The sequence below is a fragment of the Thunnus thynnus genome, chromosome 2, assembly GCF_963924715.1.
Source record: "Thunnus thynnus chromosome 2, fThuThy2.1, whole genome shotgun sequence".
Classification (NCBI taxonomy): Eukaryota; Metazoa; Chordata; class Actinopteri; order Scombriformes; family Scombridae; genus Thunnus; species Thunnus thynnus.
Window position 1 is genome coordinate 4,136,631 of NC_089518.1, and position 18,104 is coordinate 4,154,734.

Genomic DNA, 18,104 nt, shown 5'->3' on the forward strand with positions numbered 1-18,104 from the left:
AGTGTTTTCCTGTTCAGCTGCAGTTGAAGGCTTGTAACAAAAAGAGGGAATTTGGCACAAAAAAGACTAACTTTGAAAGATTTGAAAGATACTTGATTTGACTAATTCGGACAGCTGAAGCTTCATACTAGCTCCAAACAAACTTTTAAATACATTTTTGCATGCACAGTGTAAAGGTTAGAGAAGCGAGCTTGTGACTGGAAGGTCGCTGGTTCAATCCCTGGACTGGCAGAATAAATCTAATGTTAGGTGGGGAAAGTGAAAAAGCAGCGCTTGCCTCTCCCTTATTACCAACACTGAGTTGACCTTGAGCAAGGTTCTTAACCCCAACTGATCCCAACTGGTTGTATTGGACTGCTTCCAAAATGTGTAACTGTGTGAGTGTGATCATGACATTCCTGCATAATAAAGATAAAAAAAAGACATTGTAAGTGCATTATGACAGGAACTCTTAAAGGCCAGTATGAACAGGAGGAATGATTACAGAGAGTGACAATGTTTATTTTGATACTTGACTATTGTTTTATGATATTTTTGAAAAATACTTGGTTTTCTTTTACTCTTTGCATGTTCCTCAAACATAGAACTATCTTGTTACATCCATCCTCCCGCAAATTGTGTGCACTTTGCAGTTCATGGCTGCTCATTCACATTGGCAGAGAAAGATAGTGTAAAAATAACAGAAACTGTATTTTTGGGGTTTTGGTTGTTTTTTTGTTTTTTTTAAATTTCCATTTCATGATGAAAGCAGAAATACATTTAATTGATTTTCATTCATTTTTTTCATTTTTCTTGTCTCAAGATTAAATTAAATAATTGAATGAACGGATGATATGGACCAAATATTGGCTTACATGTTGTTACTTGTAGGCCTCAATGTTATATACAGCTTCATATTTATATTAAGTCAGAATTTGACATATTCTGGTATTCTATAGGTTAAAATTGATAACTTAAATAAAAAGCCCAATCAATCAGTCAAAGCTTTTGTTTAAATAAAAATTTTACACAAGTTACATGCTTTTAAAACAGGAGAAAAATATATTTTATTCCATTATTGATTTAGTTAATAGAACTGGACTTGTATTTAGATTAAAGTTGATAAAAGATCATGTTTACCATATGGCCACACTTTTGACCATTTACTCTCATTTCACATGGTATAATTGGCCAATTTCACCATGTTTTACACTTTAATAGAAGCAGACATTAAAGGGGCTGCAAGCCAAAAAGGTATTTTAACAGTATTATCATCATATTGTGTCCCCTACAGTGGCATACCCTTGGTGACTTGACCATAAAGAAACATTTGCCTTACCAGCATGCTGTAGACTGCAATGCGGTGTACACACTCTGGCCCATTTGGTGAGGTGTAGGATAACTTAAATGAAATGGTTCCTGACAAGCAGCTCTACTGGACAAGTGACAAACTTTTTGCATTAATATCAGTTTCATATTGAAACACACATAATACTTAATACTCTCTACTCAGTTCTGAAGCTATCCCAAACTGAAATGCAGTTGTGATGCTGTTACTGCAATAGATGATTGCTGTAGTATGGCCAAATTATACTTGTTTGTTAATGTTTTCTAGTGGCAATGCAATAGTCATTGTAGAAAGCAACTGATTTATAGTTAAGTATTCAACCCATGAATTGTCTTGGGTTGCACCACTGTAAGATGGATGTGGTAGGTAGATGGATTCGTTCACTTCAGTGCATTATTTTTGTCAATATAATCCTTTGTTGAATGGTGATCTTGTTTTATTCAAAATTGATATAATGAGCAAACAAGTGTGTTAATTGGTTAGCCTAAACAAAAACTGCTTCCTGCAGGTTTGGTCTGATCATGACCTGACCTGAACTGACCAAGTGGACATTCAATTCATTTTCAAGTTGGAATGTAGGCTAATTTGTGTGATAATATTGTAATGCTGTAACTTAATTTATAAGCAGAATTTTGCAAACATGAATAATGTATTGTTTCCAACTTTTGTTGGCTGTTTAAGCACAGATTTAGGCGACAGATGTCCACCATGTCATTGACGATAATAATCCAAAATTGTGGATTTGTGGCAAAAGCAGTAACACACCATACAGGGCATGGCTATGACTTGAATATATCCATGATATTGGGGGTCCCGTCCGCGATATATTTTTCTCAGGAGAGCGAAGTCATGACCCACCCTACTCTGCTTCTGATTGGCTTACCCTGATATTCTTATCCTAACCCTAACCAATGTTATTCCTCATGACTAACTCTAACCAACCCAACCAACGAAGGCAACGAGTACTAGCCAATCAGAGGCAGAAAAGGGCGGGTCATGACTTCGCCTTCCTAAGAAAATAAATTTGGCTTCCCATCCTGTACATTGCCCCGCCGTGGCGTCACCTGGAAGTAGTTACGCTGGGCGGGATGACCGGAACAACAAAATGGCGAAGTATGAGGAGTTTCGGGTAAGCGAAAAGAACAACACTGATTGTGACTTACTTCTGTCAACGCTACACCATGTAACGATAACTTGTAACGAATAAACTGGTCGTTGCATAACGCCCCGAGTTGATGGGCTAATAGGTTCGTATACTGCCAGGCAGGAATGTGCATTTCTCGAACAGATCGTTTGCAGAGTCGGTAATTAGCTTTAATGCTAACAGTTTATGATTAGCAAGTTGCTTATAAGTCCCTGACTAGCTCTTTGCAAGTAGCTAGATAGCTGAAACCATACTGGTTTGTATTTTTGCCATAACTGCCTGTAGTCACGTTATCATTGTCTAACTACATAAGTGTTTTACGTTGTTACGTATGAGATTGTCTGTTTGTGTACTTCAGGAATAAGAGTTGTGAATGCGATGAGCGGAGGTCCTGGTTGCTCTCTGTTCTTCCAGCAGCTGGAAATCAATGGCTTGTTTCATAAATGGTTTTCCTCCATCAGTCTTTCTAAACACCTGAAGCTAGCTCCTGGGGTTTTCTCTCCACATTGTAAGCTAAATGGATATCTACCACTGTACTGGCTAGTTAGATGTGGTCACCTCATCAGGTGGTGATTTTCGCAGAGTGGATATCTGCTTGGCTTCAAATTATAGACAGAAACCCCCAGGAACACGAATCAGCTTCTCTGATGGAAGACTCCTTCAATGGAAAAGACCCCATAGAGTTTGGCTATGTTCATACTTAAATTAACACTCGAAACACAGGGCTGCAGTGTTGTATCGCTACATGTACTGGCGCACCGCCGCTGCAAAATTATGAGCGCCGCTGCTAAAATTTCAGACGATCATTAATGATTTTCTCTCGCACACTGTGCAACACCATACGTTATTGTTGATTTTTTTAGTAATCCTCACTCTCTTCATTCTTCAAAGGACATCTACGTGTTTTTGCAAGAGTAGCGTTGCTCCGTCTAGGAATAAGGCAGTGCGCGTGCGTGTGTATGTGTGTGTGTAAATGTGCGTGTGTAGTTGCGCGAGCGCAGAGGGCGAGCGGCAGAAACATGACGTGAACGCGAGCGGAGCAGAGGAAAAGTTTAGCAGTAAGTTGTAAATCTGGCAGTAAATGTACAGTACAGGCTGTGTGTCAGTTAATAAATGCTGCAGTATGTTTTCCAGTGTCACACAAGTGACGCTCCAAAACAGTCAACCTAGGGGAAACACTGGATTTAATTTGATTATTTTCTGGCTGTGTTCTTTGAGTGCATGACCTCTGTCTTGACATAAATGCGTGGGGTTGTACATTTCTCCGCTTCCAAACAAATAGTGGCTTCCAAGCTGAACTGGACCACTGCAGAGAGTTTGATTTTGATACAAACTCTTAACCCCTAAACATCCACCTTTTTCCCCCGGAATTTACACCTATTTTGCCTACCAAAATGGAAAAACTTATAACAGAAGAACTGTATGGCCAAAATGCATGTATCATGCATCATTTGAAAGGGTCACATCTTCTGGAAATATCCTTTTTTAGCATGTGGCTGAAAACCTAAACTGCATCAGTTCAAATATGGCTCAAAAAAGTTTTTGTAGGTTCTTGCTATACTAAATCATATTTAAATGACAATAATGAGGACATGCTTTATGCTAGAACTATGCAAATCTCCACATAACGTCTACATCTTGTCAACTACATGTGTATAAAATTATGGGAGCTAGGGAGTTTTTAGTTTTTGGTGTCACTGGTATGCCAAATTGTTGCATTTGCTTTTACTCACTTGTGTGACACTGGAAAACATACATTTTTATTACTATAAAACCTTTTACCATCATTCACAACACTGCTGGTCATCATTTCTCACACAACACATACATTTAATGGCTGGCTTGAGAGGTCCCCACACATTTCTAGGTGGCCATATTGGCTCATCTTTTGTGTATGTGACAAAACACTATAGAATGCTAATACATATGATACAAAAATAACAAACTATGTTGAGCTGAATTCAAAACAAATATTTTTTAAAATTTCAAATGAAGTGCACCATGCCAATACACAAATTGCACAATGCTGAATTATATACAAAAAACTATAAAAAATTAGATATGGGGTACTTATACAGCAAAAATATCTAAAAATGTGTAAAGGAAGGGAGTGACTATAGAAAAAAATGTGCAGAGGGTTCCAAAAGTCCCTTCAGTGTGTGCCAGGTGTTAAAACAGTCCTTCCGTGCCACTAAGCACAAGGACACATGACATGACATGCAGCCAACTGGTGTTTTCCGGTGGCAGAGTGTGCAGTTCCTTCTGCCTGCAGTGCCTGTGTTCCATTTAGGCACATCAAATCCCTCTGCAAACTACTGCAGCTTGTGCAAAGCTGCTGGGTTAGGAGGTGCAGTGTATCTCTTGATCGATAGCAGATTCCTTCTTGGTTTGTTGGTGGAGAATGTGGGCGTTCACCACAGGAATGTCCACAAAGTGGAAGAAGAAAATCCGGTACCACTTCCTGGTCTTGTGGATGACACTGTAATACCAGTATTTCCGCTATACTTGCACAAGCTTGGTGGCCCCCCGGCCAAAAAAATATTTTTTTTATGCCAAAAAACAAAACCAAATATCCATTAATTCAGAAGTCAGTAGCGTTTGGGAGACTTTGTGCAGCCCTGTTCCGAAACCTGCTGAAACTGTGTTGTTGCCTGGAAAACTCTTGGTAGCGTAGCTCCTTTTTATGTACGTAATAATTAATTAATACATAATATGTGCGTAGCCCCCCCATGTGCTGATTGTAGTCTTTGACTGCGGCTGGAACAAGGACATCAGTCTGCACCCACTTCCCAGCTGTCTTCACTCTCCTTCGGACTGTATCACCATTGAAGGCCTTTTGGATGGTGAAACACATGACGACCTCTTGGATGTCCATCCACTTCACAGAGAGCACTTCACTGTCCCTGATCCACTGTATGGTGCCCCGAGGAGTAACCCTGGTGAAATCGTTGGCCTTGGTTTTAGGGAAACCAACTCTGTTGGAACGAACAGTACCACAGGCCCCAAACGTTTTTTTCAACAGGTCCAAGAAAAATTGAGAACTGGTGTAAAAGTTGTCAACATAAAGATGATAATCTGTGCTGAGACTGTCAAAGTCCATGACGGACATCACCGAGTCATAAGTCAGTCCATTCCCAGAGCCATATGACTTGCCCTCATACACATCGAAGTTTCATGTGCTGATTCCAATTGGAATCAGCCAGTACAAACAGCTTGAACCCCCACTTAGTAGGCTTGGCCTGGATGTACTGTCTGATTGAGATCCTCGCCTTTGATGCCACCATTTGTTTGTCAATTGACATGTGCTGACAAGGTTGGAAATGTGACTTGCATGATTCAACAATTTGGTTGTAGAGGGGCTTTATTTTGCCAAGACGGTCATATTCGGGTGTCCCTCTCTTGGCATCAATCTCCTCATCAGCTTTGAAGTCACTTGCAGAGCATGGCAATGGTGAAGAATTTGTTCCATGACGTGACAGAGGAGGGGAATTGGAGACTGTAGAGTTGAGATCCTTTCCAGAAGTCCACCAGCATAGAGCATGTCACCAAGACCATGTAAATCACCAAAGCAAGGAAGGAGAACATGTCATTGATGGTGATGTTGCACCATGCTACTCTCTTCCTTTCTTGTTTCTTTGCACCATAAGCATTGGTGTTTGCCAACAAAGTCCCAAGCACGGTATCTGTAAAAACAGTCTAAAGAATTGCAGTGGACTGTGAGCAATCCTGGTCCCCTGCTGTAGTCCAGGCTGTCTTACTGGCATTAAGACCAGTGGAGCAGGTTCAACATCCTCTTTATCCACAGTATGGCACTGCTGTTCTGCTGTGTGGGAGGCATGGGAGAGGCTGATGGTCCTGCCTCTACCCTGAGCACCCCTGGCAGCACAGGAACATGAGAGTCCAGCAGTGGGTGTGTTGGAAGCAGCATCCCCTTATCCAGCAAGGGAGATGGTACTGGTGGCTGCAGAAGAGGAGCATTGCCACTTTGGCCAATCAGAACCACTATCTTCAGTAGATGACCTACAAAACACAATGTAATGCACAGTTGTTCGCAAAATATCCCCCATATCCCCAGAATTTATTATTTCAATCAAAAGTGTGATGTAATCTCAATTCAGTAAAAAATCCAGATAAATTTGTTCACAAGCTTGAAAAAAATTTTTTTTTCCAGTGAAATAGATGCACAAAATCAACTTTAACTATATTTGATGTCACATATACAGAAAGAGAAACTGAAACTAAGGGAACCAGGTGCACAAAGATATGCCTCAAAGAAAGATGGTGAATTATATCGCACCCTTCAAGTCTTCAGGCCTTAGCAATCAGCAATCGCTAAATTGCTGCTAAATAAGCAGGAAACAAGCAGACACACCCTGGCTGTCATTCAAATTTCATTCATGGCTAGACAAATCACCATTAAAAAGTAAAAGATCATTACTCACTGATTTAAAATGGTGTTGCGGCCTTCAGCAAACATTTCTTTCCTTTTTCCATATTCACTGTAAAAAACTTTGCTTTCCATATATTCTGTAGAACACTTACAGCAAGGAACTTTCGCCCATGCTCTTTAAATGAAAACAACATTCAAGATGTCCAATGTTTAAATAAAATCTTAAAATATATAAAATATTCAGTGCTCAGTTGTTAAATTAAATTGCACTATGAGGCCTGATACCTTCCTCTTTTAAACATGGTAGTGAATGAAACAACAGCCTGTGTCCACATCGTCAAAACTTCATAACTTACAAACATGAACACACGTCTTGTCCTGCAGTTTAGCTTGTTGAACGAGCCACCAAACAAACATTCAGTGGGGAAAAGTGCACCGCTAACGTCACTTAGCAGCTGCATAGCTAATTAGCTGCTCAGCTGCAGCACATTAAACAGCGTGTAAACATACCTGCAGATGTCACTGCGGACCCGTTAAATGCTGGTTTGGTTGTTGCTCTTCAAAATCCCTGTTAGCGACACACTGTCTGTCTATGATTTGTACTTACAGCAGTTTGTTTACTTTGTCATTTTAAATGAGATATTAAATTTTGCAATTTATCCGCGGTTCACATACATGCCGAACCATGTGGGGCGATCCGTATGGATCCCGGATCAACTATGATTCGTTGCACCACTAACAGTTATCAATGGACTTCACACAGCAATATTCACAACTTGGATTAATTTTATGAAAAACCCTTTCGAGTTTTTTGATCTGTGGATCCTTACAGACCGAAGGAATGTAAATAATCGAGGAATGGACACATATTCGGACTTAATGACCGCTTCAAAGGTAGGGAATCACCACTTTTTTTTGTCTCTCTTGCTGGTAAATCTGAATGAATTACACTTTGGTGGGGAATCTTACCGATCTAATAATATATAACATGTCCATAATGACAAAAGTTTAAATATTTATATCTTAATGTGTGACGCTAAGACGCCTGAGACTGGCTTAAGCGGGGCGCCGGCAACCTGGTGGGTTTTAAGGGGTTAAAAAACTGAACATTATTGGATGCCTAGACAGTAGGACAATAAGAAATAACCAATCCAAACAAGTCCATGAAAACATTAACAAAGCCTGAATAGACCAAAGCATTGAACAATTAAAAAACGCTGGAAAACTTTGAAAACCGCTTATTACAACAACAATAAAAGTGGATCTGACCCACTAGCTTCCCATATTACGACAGCATGGACAAAGTAATGGGATGATGACCACTGGCAAATGTTGCTGACCATAACGTCAATGTGGGTAAAGTGTGTAATGGGGAGACTTCTGCTTTTAATGTTAATTCAGATGATGTTGAAGCTAGCATTTCTGGTAAGTTAACCCTACAACACAGCCTTGCTAACTAGCGTTAGGTAACATTAGCCAAACTAATACCAGTTGGATAGACTAAGTTACTTGTTCATTATGAGCCACATCAGCAGGTTGCGTTGAAATATTGGGCATAAATTGTTTTTATAGTCTTACAAAGGTCTTGCCACCTACTATGATATTAAGTTGTTTTTTTTTCCCATAACGTTCTTAAGATGATGAGCACTGCAGCATGTAGGGGGCAAACATGATGGCTCTCTACAGAGCACAGAAACCGGTGAAGACAGCAGTTCCCAGATCCTTGATTTGATTGTGTAAAGGGTTGCAAAGTGCATGGTTAAATGATGGACATATTGGCTGCTTTTTTCTATTGGTCTGTCTGCTGAAAGACTCTGAAAGGACCTTTTTTTTTGGTTGAAATTCTTTGTTACAGAATGTGAACAATTACACTGTCAAAAGACTAAATGTTGAAACACTACTTTTACAGGAACAAAACCAAAGTCCACATCTAGCTATGGGAGAGCTTTGTGCACTTGGTTGGCTGAGCAGTCCTTCATGGAGGAGATGCAAGCACCCCAGACCAAGCGGATCGAGCAACAGCAGGAAAGAAAACGACAACAGGAAGAGAGGCTTTTTTCAAGGTTTCTTGAGGAAAACTCCTGCTCAAATGAATGTGTCATAGGGCAGCTGTTCCTCCCAGGCAGCTCCAGATAAACAATGGCTAACTCCATTCCAGCATCCTCATCCTCAGCATCCATATCCACATTCCTAGCACCCATATCCTCAGCCCCAACAGCCCCAGCCCGATCACCATGACTCCGACTACACCCTACATGGCCTAGATCAGATTATTAAAACAAAAAAAAAGCTCAAAAGTTGTTTGTCAGTAGTTTGAGTTAACTGTTATAAGGAAAGATTGTTCAGAAATGTCTTAACCTAGGTCATTAGACAGAAAATTAACAGATTGTTTTATGTTGAACAGGCTTGTTTAAGTTCTCCCTAGAGGAAATCAAACTTATGTTTACACAAAAATCTTCAAGGTTTAAAAGGTCCGTATTAAAAGACTGCACTGTTTGTTTGTACCCACTTGAACAAAACTTTTATTAGAAACTGCTTTGCCCAAAGAGTATTTTATTCTGCAGTAGCACTTTTTGTTCCTTATTTAAATGTCTGAAAAATTTTGAATTTCATTAAACATGTGCCTTTATGTTCTGAGTTGTGTTTTCATCTAGATAATGAAGTTAAAGGTCCAATAAATGACATTAAGCCTCACTGGATGTCAGTAAACAACTGTTTGCGATGTAAAGATATTGTGGAGTAATGGTGACTTGAGCAGTGAATGAAGTCACACTCCCTCTATGTGTGTTGTTATTTGAGCTTCTCTGTTCTTTCTTTTGGTAGCCACACAGGCCATGCATGCATGTTAGTGCACGTGAGTCCCTCCGTGTCCTCCATGTCCATTTCCCAGATGGCAGCCGTGTCACAAACTTTCTCAAATTACAGGCAAACAGTACACTAAAATATGTAACAACTTCATGAATGATTGGCGCGTCATCCGAAAGTTTTACTTCCGTTCAAGATCGGAAAATTCCAAAAGTACAACTCTCCCACCAATCTTTGCTGCAGACCTTCATCAGCATGTGTTGTTATTAAACTGTCGTATGATTAATAGCAACACAATAACAGCAACTACTGCACGGAACAGACGATAGATATCCATCTTCAAGGAGCTGATCGAATACATGCCAAAGAGATACTGCTGAATGGGTTGGTGCTGAAAGGTAGCCATTGAGGAAGACAAATGCATGATGTATTCATCACTTTTGTGCATGTCACACAGCTGTTCCGATAAAATGCGATGGTGCATGTGAACACCAGAACTAATTAGATCACATCCTATGTAAACAGTTAACCTGAATGCCTGTCCCTGGTTAGGCTTTTCTACTTAAAATAGTCATAACATGTCACTACCAGAAATACATTAACAAAATAAAGCTCATAATAAATAGTGACATTCTCAATAACAACAGTATTTACATCACATAACAATCAATTTACATGTGTTGCATATGTATACATGTATGTTCCCTAATTCATGGCAATGATGTGTCTATGTGCATAATATTTATCGGTGTATGTGTCCGTGTACATACATGCATAATCTGTATCAGTGCATGTATGTTTATCTGTATGTATCTGTTCGTCTATCTATGTGTACATGCACATGGAGACAGATCACAGATCAGTGATCGCAGGTTTGGTTTTGTTTCAGCCAATGTTTCACCTTTTCATTAAATGTTTTCAGATCAGTTTGTATTTTTATTTCTGTTGGTAGGGCATTCCAAAGATGTATCCCTTTTACTGAAAAAGATGACTGACCGAAAGTAGTTTTGTGCTGTGCCATCCTGCAGTTGCCATTTGCTGATCCCCTTGTGGTTATTCTATTGTTTATTTTTGTTACATATGGACAAAGTATAGCTGGGGCAAGATTATTCAAACATTTAAAAATCAGTTTGATGAAAGAAAACTTGATAAAACTGTCATAACTAAGCAACTTGTACTTTTGCAGAATTATACAGTGGTGCCATTTCATTGGTTTTTGATCCATTATTTTCAGTGCTTGTTTAATCAACAGATTATTTTATCGATGAATCGATGCTTACTAAGCAGACAGGACTCTTGAGCACACGGTGATGAAGAAGTTTTACTGAAATACATTTGCCAAAATGCGTTTTTCACATTTCCATCCTCATCTTTGAAGACTTTCCTTGTAAAGGTGAAAAAGCATTGTTTCTTCCAGTCATTGTAGACTAAACAAATTTTTTTTTACCAATCTTACAGAAATTAAATGATTATCAGTCCTCTCATCTAACTCCTGGTAAGACTGCAGAAAAACATACTTCACTTCCCGGTCGTGTTCTTTTAATGGCCTCTCTGTTTATGGTGATAGTCATTTACTGATTACCTATAAACATTCCATATATGCAGGGTCTGAAATTAACCCTTTAGTCCACCAAAAACTGTGGCAAATTCCACTTGCTGCCCCTGAAACCTCATTGCAGAAAACATCTGCATTAAACACAGACGCAATGTGTCATACCTTTTTTTTCAGACTCTGACACATATAAGCCTTCATGTAGCATTTGCTCCTGCCCCATCAGGTGCAGTCTTTGTGGGCTTATCAGTACCCAGCCAACTCCAGTGACACCCCCCCCCCCCCCCCCCCCTTTTTCTTCATTAAACTCTCATTTTTTCATTCAACCACTCTTACTTCACTGCAGGCACATACTGTACTGCATAACTCTGTGTCTTTTTGCTGGTTTAATCCTGGAAAATGTCATTGCACAGTGTCACTTTTGTATGTTTGTAGTCACAAACAGACCAACAAGAGTGGGCTGTAGAAATCCAGGATAGTTAAGTGTCAAATTAATATGATTAATTAGAATTTTTGTTGTGTAAATTTGTAAAATATGCACAAAAAGTTTGTTTTGTGTAAAAAGTAATGTAAATGGCAGCTGCAACATTAGTTGTCTTTAGTTACTGTAACTGTGGACTGCGAACATGAAGTGTAACTTATCACATGGTAAGTTACACTTCATGTTGGCCTGCTGCAGTTTACAGGACTGTGGTGACTCCAGGTGGTGAGCTGTCTCTGGATATCTCATTGTGAATTTAACGGTCACATCTAAAAGAAGGACAGACTGAAAAACACTCTGCACACTGATCTGTTCTCTCAGTTTGTGTTAGTTGATGAGGTATCATTTCTGGTTACAGAGTTAAAGAACTGGGAGTCGACTGAACAGTTTCCAGATTCCAAGTTGTTCGGTTTGTCTCTACTTGCCAGGTAGCTAACGTGAGCTAAAAAATGATTCGAATATTTGGCCTTATCATCCAGCTCAATTGTTTTTTTTTATTGTGTCAAAGCATGTGAACTGACTCTAAAAGTGCAGGGCTGAAACAAGACATTCTCTGATGTTCATTAGCATAAGTCTGCAGGACAGAGCATGAAAACCAGTCACACAGTGATGCACCAGGAGAGATATAAGTTTAAGCTGCCTTATCCCAGGTTGAATCCAAATTCTGGTGATACTTTGGATTCCACACTTCAAAACACAAGCTGTTTGTGAGCTCTGTCCTGTCAAAGTCACACATTTCTTTTACAACCAGCATGCAGAGTTAATTGCTGTGTAGGAAGAAGCCACTTGTGCATTTCTCTTTCAACAACTTTACATTATTGCATATCATTTCCTCATAATCAGAGTTATTAACCAGAAAACACAAAACGACAACTCAGGGTGTTCGTTTCAGACCTTTCTAATTTCATGTAATTTGCTGTTATTTTGTTTGTTTTGCTTGTCACTAACCATAACTATTTGGTATCATGTACTTTGTCATGCTGTCCATGTTTTTAATCTAATGATTCTTGAAATTATTCTCAATATTTTAGATGCATAAAGCCCACATATGTTGAGGAACTGTAAGGAGGAAAGATATGTGCATGAGAACAATCCAGCATGGAGCATATATTGAAAGGTCAGAGGGGTTCTTTCATTTTTTATTATTTTTCTGTGGGATTTCTTATTGGGCAGATGTTGAAGATGAAGACATTTGTTTGCAAATGTTTGTAAGTCAAAAGTGTGTGTGTGTGTGTGTGTGTGTATGTGTATGTGTATATGTGTATATAATATATATATATATATATATGTGTGTGTGTGTGTTTTTTTTGCTTAAGGATATCCTGAAGAATTGAATGTGTACTTGATCAGTGTTTTAATCTTAGAATTCTGCAGAAACAGCTGTTGCATTTTGTGGGTTTTTTAGGGCTGCACAATAATGCTTAAAATTATAACCACAGTTATTTAGCTCAGTATGGAGATCATGATCATGATTGAACTATATTATTATCAGTTATAAACAGTTTCAATTAATGATATCCACAATGACAGAAAATATCAGAGAGCAAAATCCCTGGACAGCTTTTAATACATTTCTGTGGGTGACAGAGTTTTTAATTCATAACCTGCAGGTTCCACAAATCTATACCATCACAATGTTTGCTTTGAGACTGGTTTTATCGGTGGGAAAACAAAGAATAGCAACAAATTTCCATGGAGACAATAGATCTCCAACTGTGACAGAGTGGTGCAGTGGTTAGTGCTGTTGCCTCATAGGAAGAAGGGCCTGCATTTTAAACTGGCTAGCCAGGGCCTTGCTGGGGTATTTGCTCTGGTTTCCTCCCAAAGTCCATAAACATGTACGTTAGCTGAAGTGGTGGCTCTAAATTGCCAAAAAAAATTGTGTGGACTTGGTAATCCAGGTTTTAGATGGAAGTTAACAAGTTAACATTACAGTGGTGGCAGCTTACTTGAAAATCTGTGGATGATTGTACTTTTTAACTGTTTTTTTTCCAAGAAACATGTCATTGGCATCCTGTTATGTGTCACTGAAATGTCATTAGAATAAAATGTATAATACAGTGGAAACCACTTATAGTGATCAACCGCTTATATGGGTCAAACAGCTTGGAACAGAATCATTCCTAAACAAATGCTGTTTAAATAATTTACTTAAAGTAATCAAGTAGTCTGCTTACAGTCTTCATTTTGGGTCTTTTCATACATGACAACATATGGAAAAAAAATGTAAAACTACAGTAATTCTGTTTTTTCTACTTTACTCCCATGATACATGTTTGATATGTACTTAGCAGCTGCTGCACCATTATTGCCTTGTGGTAACCCATCTGCTTCTGGCTGGTTACCTGAGGTTGGTGCTGTGTGCACATTGAAATCATGACAGGAAAAAAGTCATTTTCTCTCAATGAAAAACGTATTGTCCTCTCACAAAGCTTATGACACACTGCCAAAAACAAGTCAACAAGATGCAGCAGTGAAACTGCAGTGAGATTCAGCAGCGAAACAACAAGCATTTTTAACACCTGTACTATATTTTGAAACAGTCAATAAATTCAGTAAATAGTGAAGCTGACTATTTCATTACCTTATATTCGTGTAATGAATGTACAAATGTCAATTAGATGGTAATCTGCATGACAAAGAAAAAGCAAAAAAAGCAAAAAGTTATAATCATCCTCTTATAGTGATCAATTTGACCCAGAGAGACGTGATCACTATAAGTGGTTTCCACTGTACAAAAAACCTACACTCTTCATTGAAATACACACTTTTTATAAAGGGCTAAATCCCACCCCACCCCCACCCCCCACCAGTGCTTGGCGTGTACTTCATGTCTCGGTGTATCTATTTCTTCCATTGTATTCCAGAGCACGGTGTCAAGTTTGAGATTGTCTGAGCTTCAAGTGTTACTGGGCTTTTCTGGGCACAACAAAAGTGGTCAAAAACATGAGCTTCTCCTGAGAGCTGCTGAAGACGGGCTGCAGTCCAGCAAATCAAATCACCAGCATTACTCCAGGATCATAGACACCTCTATCTCTGATTTAGCCACCATAAAGTCACTGTTGCTCTCTGCTGAGAGAGAGGTAACTGTAGTGAACACTGACCTCTCTTTTAGCAGGAGTCAGTCCTGTAACACACACTTCATTCTATTGACTGGTGAGGCAGCCGAGTGGAACGACACCAAAACCAGCATGAATCTCCAGCAGCCAGCCCCCCTAATCCCCCCTGTCCACCCTGATGTGCAGATGAAGCCTCTGCCCTTCTATGATGTGCTGGATGTCCTAATCAAGCCTTCAAGCCTAGGTCTGTGATGTTTTTTTTTTGTTCTGGTTTAAATCTGAGCCATGTAACTCTAGGTTTTGTCATGATTACTTGGGTATTGTATGAAATTTCATGGTACTGCTGCAATTACAATACCTGATAAAACAGAGACTAAAAATCTGACCAAGCATTCAGTGCCAGCTTTCAGTAGTTGAAAATTTAACTTGTCTTTTTAACACCACTCCTTTCCTGATGACTGGAAATGTGCCATTCTCACGCTTATTTTTTAAATCTGGAGACTGCCTTGAAGCTAGTAACTACAGACCAATAAGTATACTACCAGTGCTCAAAAGTTGCTGAGAAAGTTGTCATTGAGCAACTGACAACATTTCTTAATACAAGCAGTTTTGGTCTACATTGTATGCAATTTGGCTTTAGAGCAAATCACTCCAACGAAACTGCTACCTTGCACTTAATAGAGCAAATTAAATCAAGACTTGATAAAGGAGGAGTAGTTAGGGACTGAGCCCAAAAGGCAGAGGACTACTGTAAAACAGCCACAGCCCGTAGGAATGTCATAGAGAGATCAAACCAATTATTCGTCTCACACCTGACACCACACTGACACCCCTGACCTAAATCCAATAGGAAGTCCGCAATTAGCCTTTCAAAATAAGACTTTGCCCCAATTTTGGCCCCCAAACAAACGCTATCTCCTCTGAGGGCATTAATGTCATCGGCTTCAATTTTTAATAGATGACTTATGACACTATGCTGAAAAAAAAGTTGTTAAAAACTTTGTAATAACTCGAACGATTTGGATTTTATAAAAGTTGCAGTGCCACATCACACCTTACAATGTAAAACAATGGGGAGGCAATCTATGGGCATGAACTTTGTGTCAAACAGAGGCTTCTGATGTCTAAACTATAAGTCTGACCACTTTCAAATCTGTATCAATGGATTTGCCACGAAATTCCCACTAAAAAATATGATTTTTAATGTAAGATTTGGCCAAAGTCGTGGGATTTATGAGTACATTTCACAAGAAGTGTTCTCTAAAATCCTCCTCTTCAACTGCTCCTGGTGATGTCACTCCCTCAGTGCTGTGAAACATTTCGCAATGTTTGGAGCAAGAAAAGACTTTAAAACTCAGACTCTAATATCTCAAAAACAGTAAAAGATAGAAAAAACATGTAAATTCATGATTTGTAGGTCAAAGTCTCATGACTCATTTAAAGTTCAAATGAAATCTGTATCTAAATCTACGTGGAAGCAGTAAATGTTCAAAAAGGTGTGGGTTCGCTCACATTCTCCATTCAAATGTATGAGTATTATCATTACTTATTGTCTCTACACACTTGACAGTACACATTTCAATCAAACTTTCACCAGGTCATGTGGGTTAAAAGTCTTTACTTTTCTAAAAATAGACTTGATGAAAATTAAGAAATTAATTTGTTTTACACACAAACTCATCAAAAATGATGAATGACTCAGCAAAATGATCCCGACGGGCCAGAGTGCAAGGTCCCGACCAACGCTGCTTGCAGCTTTAATTGGTGCTGTATTTTTAGATCTTCATAAAGCATTTGACATAGTCAATTGTGATGTTTTAATAAATAAATAAAATAAATTTAACTGCTCATCTAGAGCACTAGCATGGATTTCTTTATATTTATCTAATAGGATACAATGTGTTAAAGTGTGTGATGCACTGTCCAACAACATGAAGTGCACAATGGGCGTTCCACAAAGGTACAAAGCAGCTTTGCGCACAGCTCCAAATCTTAAGAGAGTATTGGGTGCACGGTTGGGGTGAAGATGAAACAAACAAAACAAAACACTGGCACTCACTAATCCATCTTATGTTTTTTCTTCATCATCAGCATCACGCTGATGATGGCTTCACGCTGAAAAGCATCTGTTTCTGTCATTTCTGTCCACAATAAAAAAATTTTAAAAAAAAACACAAGATGGATCAGTGAGTGCTGGTGTTTTGTTTTGTTTGTTCCACAAGGGTCAGTGTTAGGTCCCCTGTTATTTAGCCTACATATTAATGAACTCCCTCAACTGCAGATGTATGCAGATGACACTGATGTGTACACACATTCAAAAACAGCTGAGTTAGCAGCTGCTAAGCTAACAATTGCATTGGAAAGCATCACACATTGGCTTCATCAATCATGTCTGAGTCTAAATGTAAACAAGACTATGTTGTTTTTCTCTAAAACCGTTGTACAACCTCCGAACACTGATATTCTCATCAAAGGTGAAAGGACTGACATAGTCACTGATTTCAAATATCTTGGTGTGACACTGGATCCAAATCTGAACTTTAAGAAACATGTTAAACAATTAAAACCATAAAGCACAACTTAGCAAAATTTAGACATATTAGACTCTGTCTCTCTTTGGATGCAGCCAAGATATTTATACATGCTATGATTCTTTCCCATATGTCTTATTGCATCACATGTTGGGGGCAGGCTGGAGTAACAGCCATAATACCTCTTGAGTCCTAATACAAACTCTAAAAACTCTAGACAAAAAGCCAATGGATTTCCATCACTGTAGGATACTGGAGAAATACAGTTTACTGAGCTTTGAGAATTTTATCTCATGGTCTTCTCATGAACGCAAATAATCCTGCTTTTAATTTGACAAACTCACATTATTAATTTCTAGTTGACATTGTAGGTGTATGTGATATGTTAATGTGTGTAGCTTTGTGTTTTGTATTATGTGTCCTGTATGTTTTTTGCTTTGTACTGTTTGTTATTGTGCTTTTATATGTTTTAATTGTGACCTGCCGAAGGGACTGCAGATGAAAATGAGCTATAAGCTAACTCTGGTGCAGTACATCAAATGGTAACATTTATGTTTAACACTGTACATGGTCTCAATGAATAAATAACTTCATCCCAGGTGGAAGTCAGTGTTTACTCTACCTATAAGACTTAGGCATATTCAGTTAAAACAACCAAATATCTAATTGAAAAATTGCCAAATGTCAGGAAGAGGAAAACATTGAATGTTTTAAAAAGAAGCCTGTTAAGTATGTATGGTTGTTAAAAATGTAAAAAATAATATAACCGTAGAATTGTATAAACAGTTCCTAAAAAGATTAAAAAAAGAAATTGC

General features: G+C 38.7%; 1 protein-coding gene across 5 annotated transcripts in view; it reads left to right on the forward strand.

Moving 5' to 3' along the window:
• Nucleotides 1–2,340: 2,340 nt before the first annotated feature.
• The window catches only part of pias2 (protein inhibitor of activated STAT, 2), a 33,606-nt gene continuing 17,842 nt past the window's right edge, over nucleotides 2,341–18,104 (forward strand). The window contains exons 1-4 of one of the 5 annotated variants that reach the window (XM_067600097.1): nucleotides 2,341–2,456; nucleotides 12,058–12,127; nucleotides 12,731–12,816; nucleotides 14,815–15,002. In XM_067600097.1, coding sequence (XP_067456198.1) covers nucleotides 12,776–12,816; nucleotides 14,815–15,002 — 229 coding nt within the window. In that variant the 5' untranslated portion in view covers nucleotides 2,341–2,456; nucleotides 12,058–12,127; nucleotides 12,731–12,775. Of the gene's footprint in view, nucleotides 2,457–12,057; nucleotides 12,817–14,814; nucleotides 15,003–18,104 lie in introns of all 5 variants that reach the window. The other 4 variants (XM_067600095.1, XM_067600094.1, XM_067600105.1 and 1 more) reach the window with 4 other exon arrangements.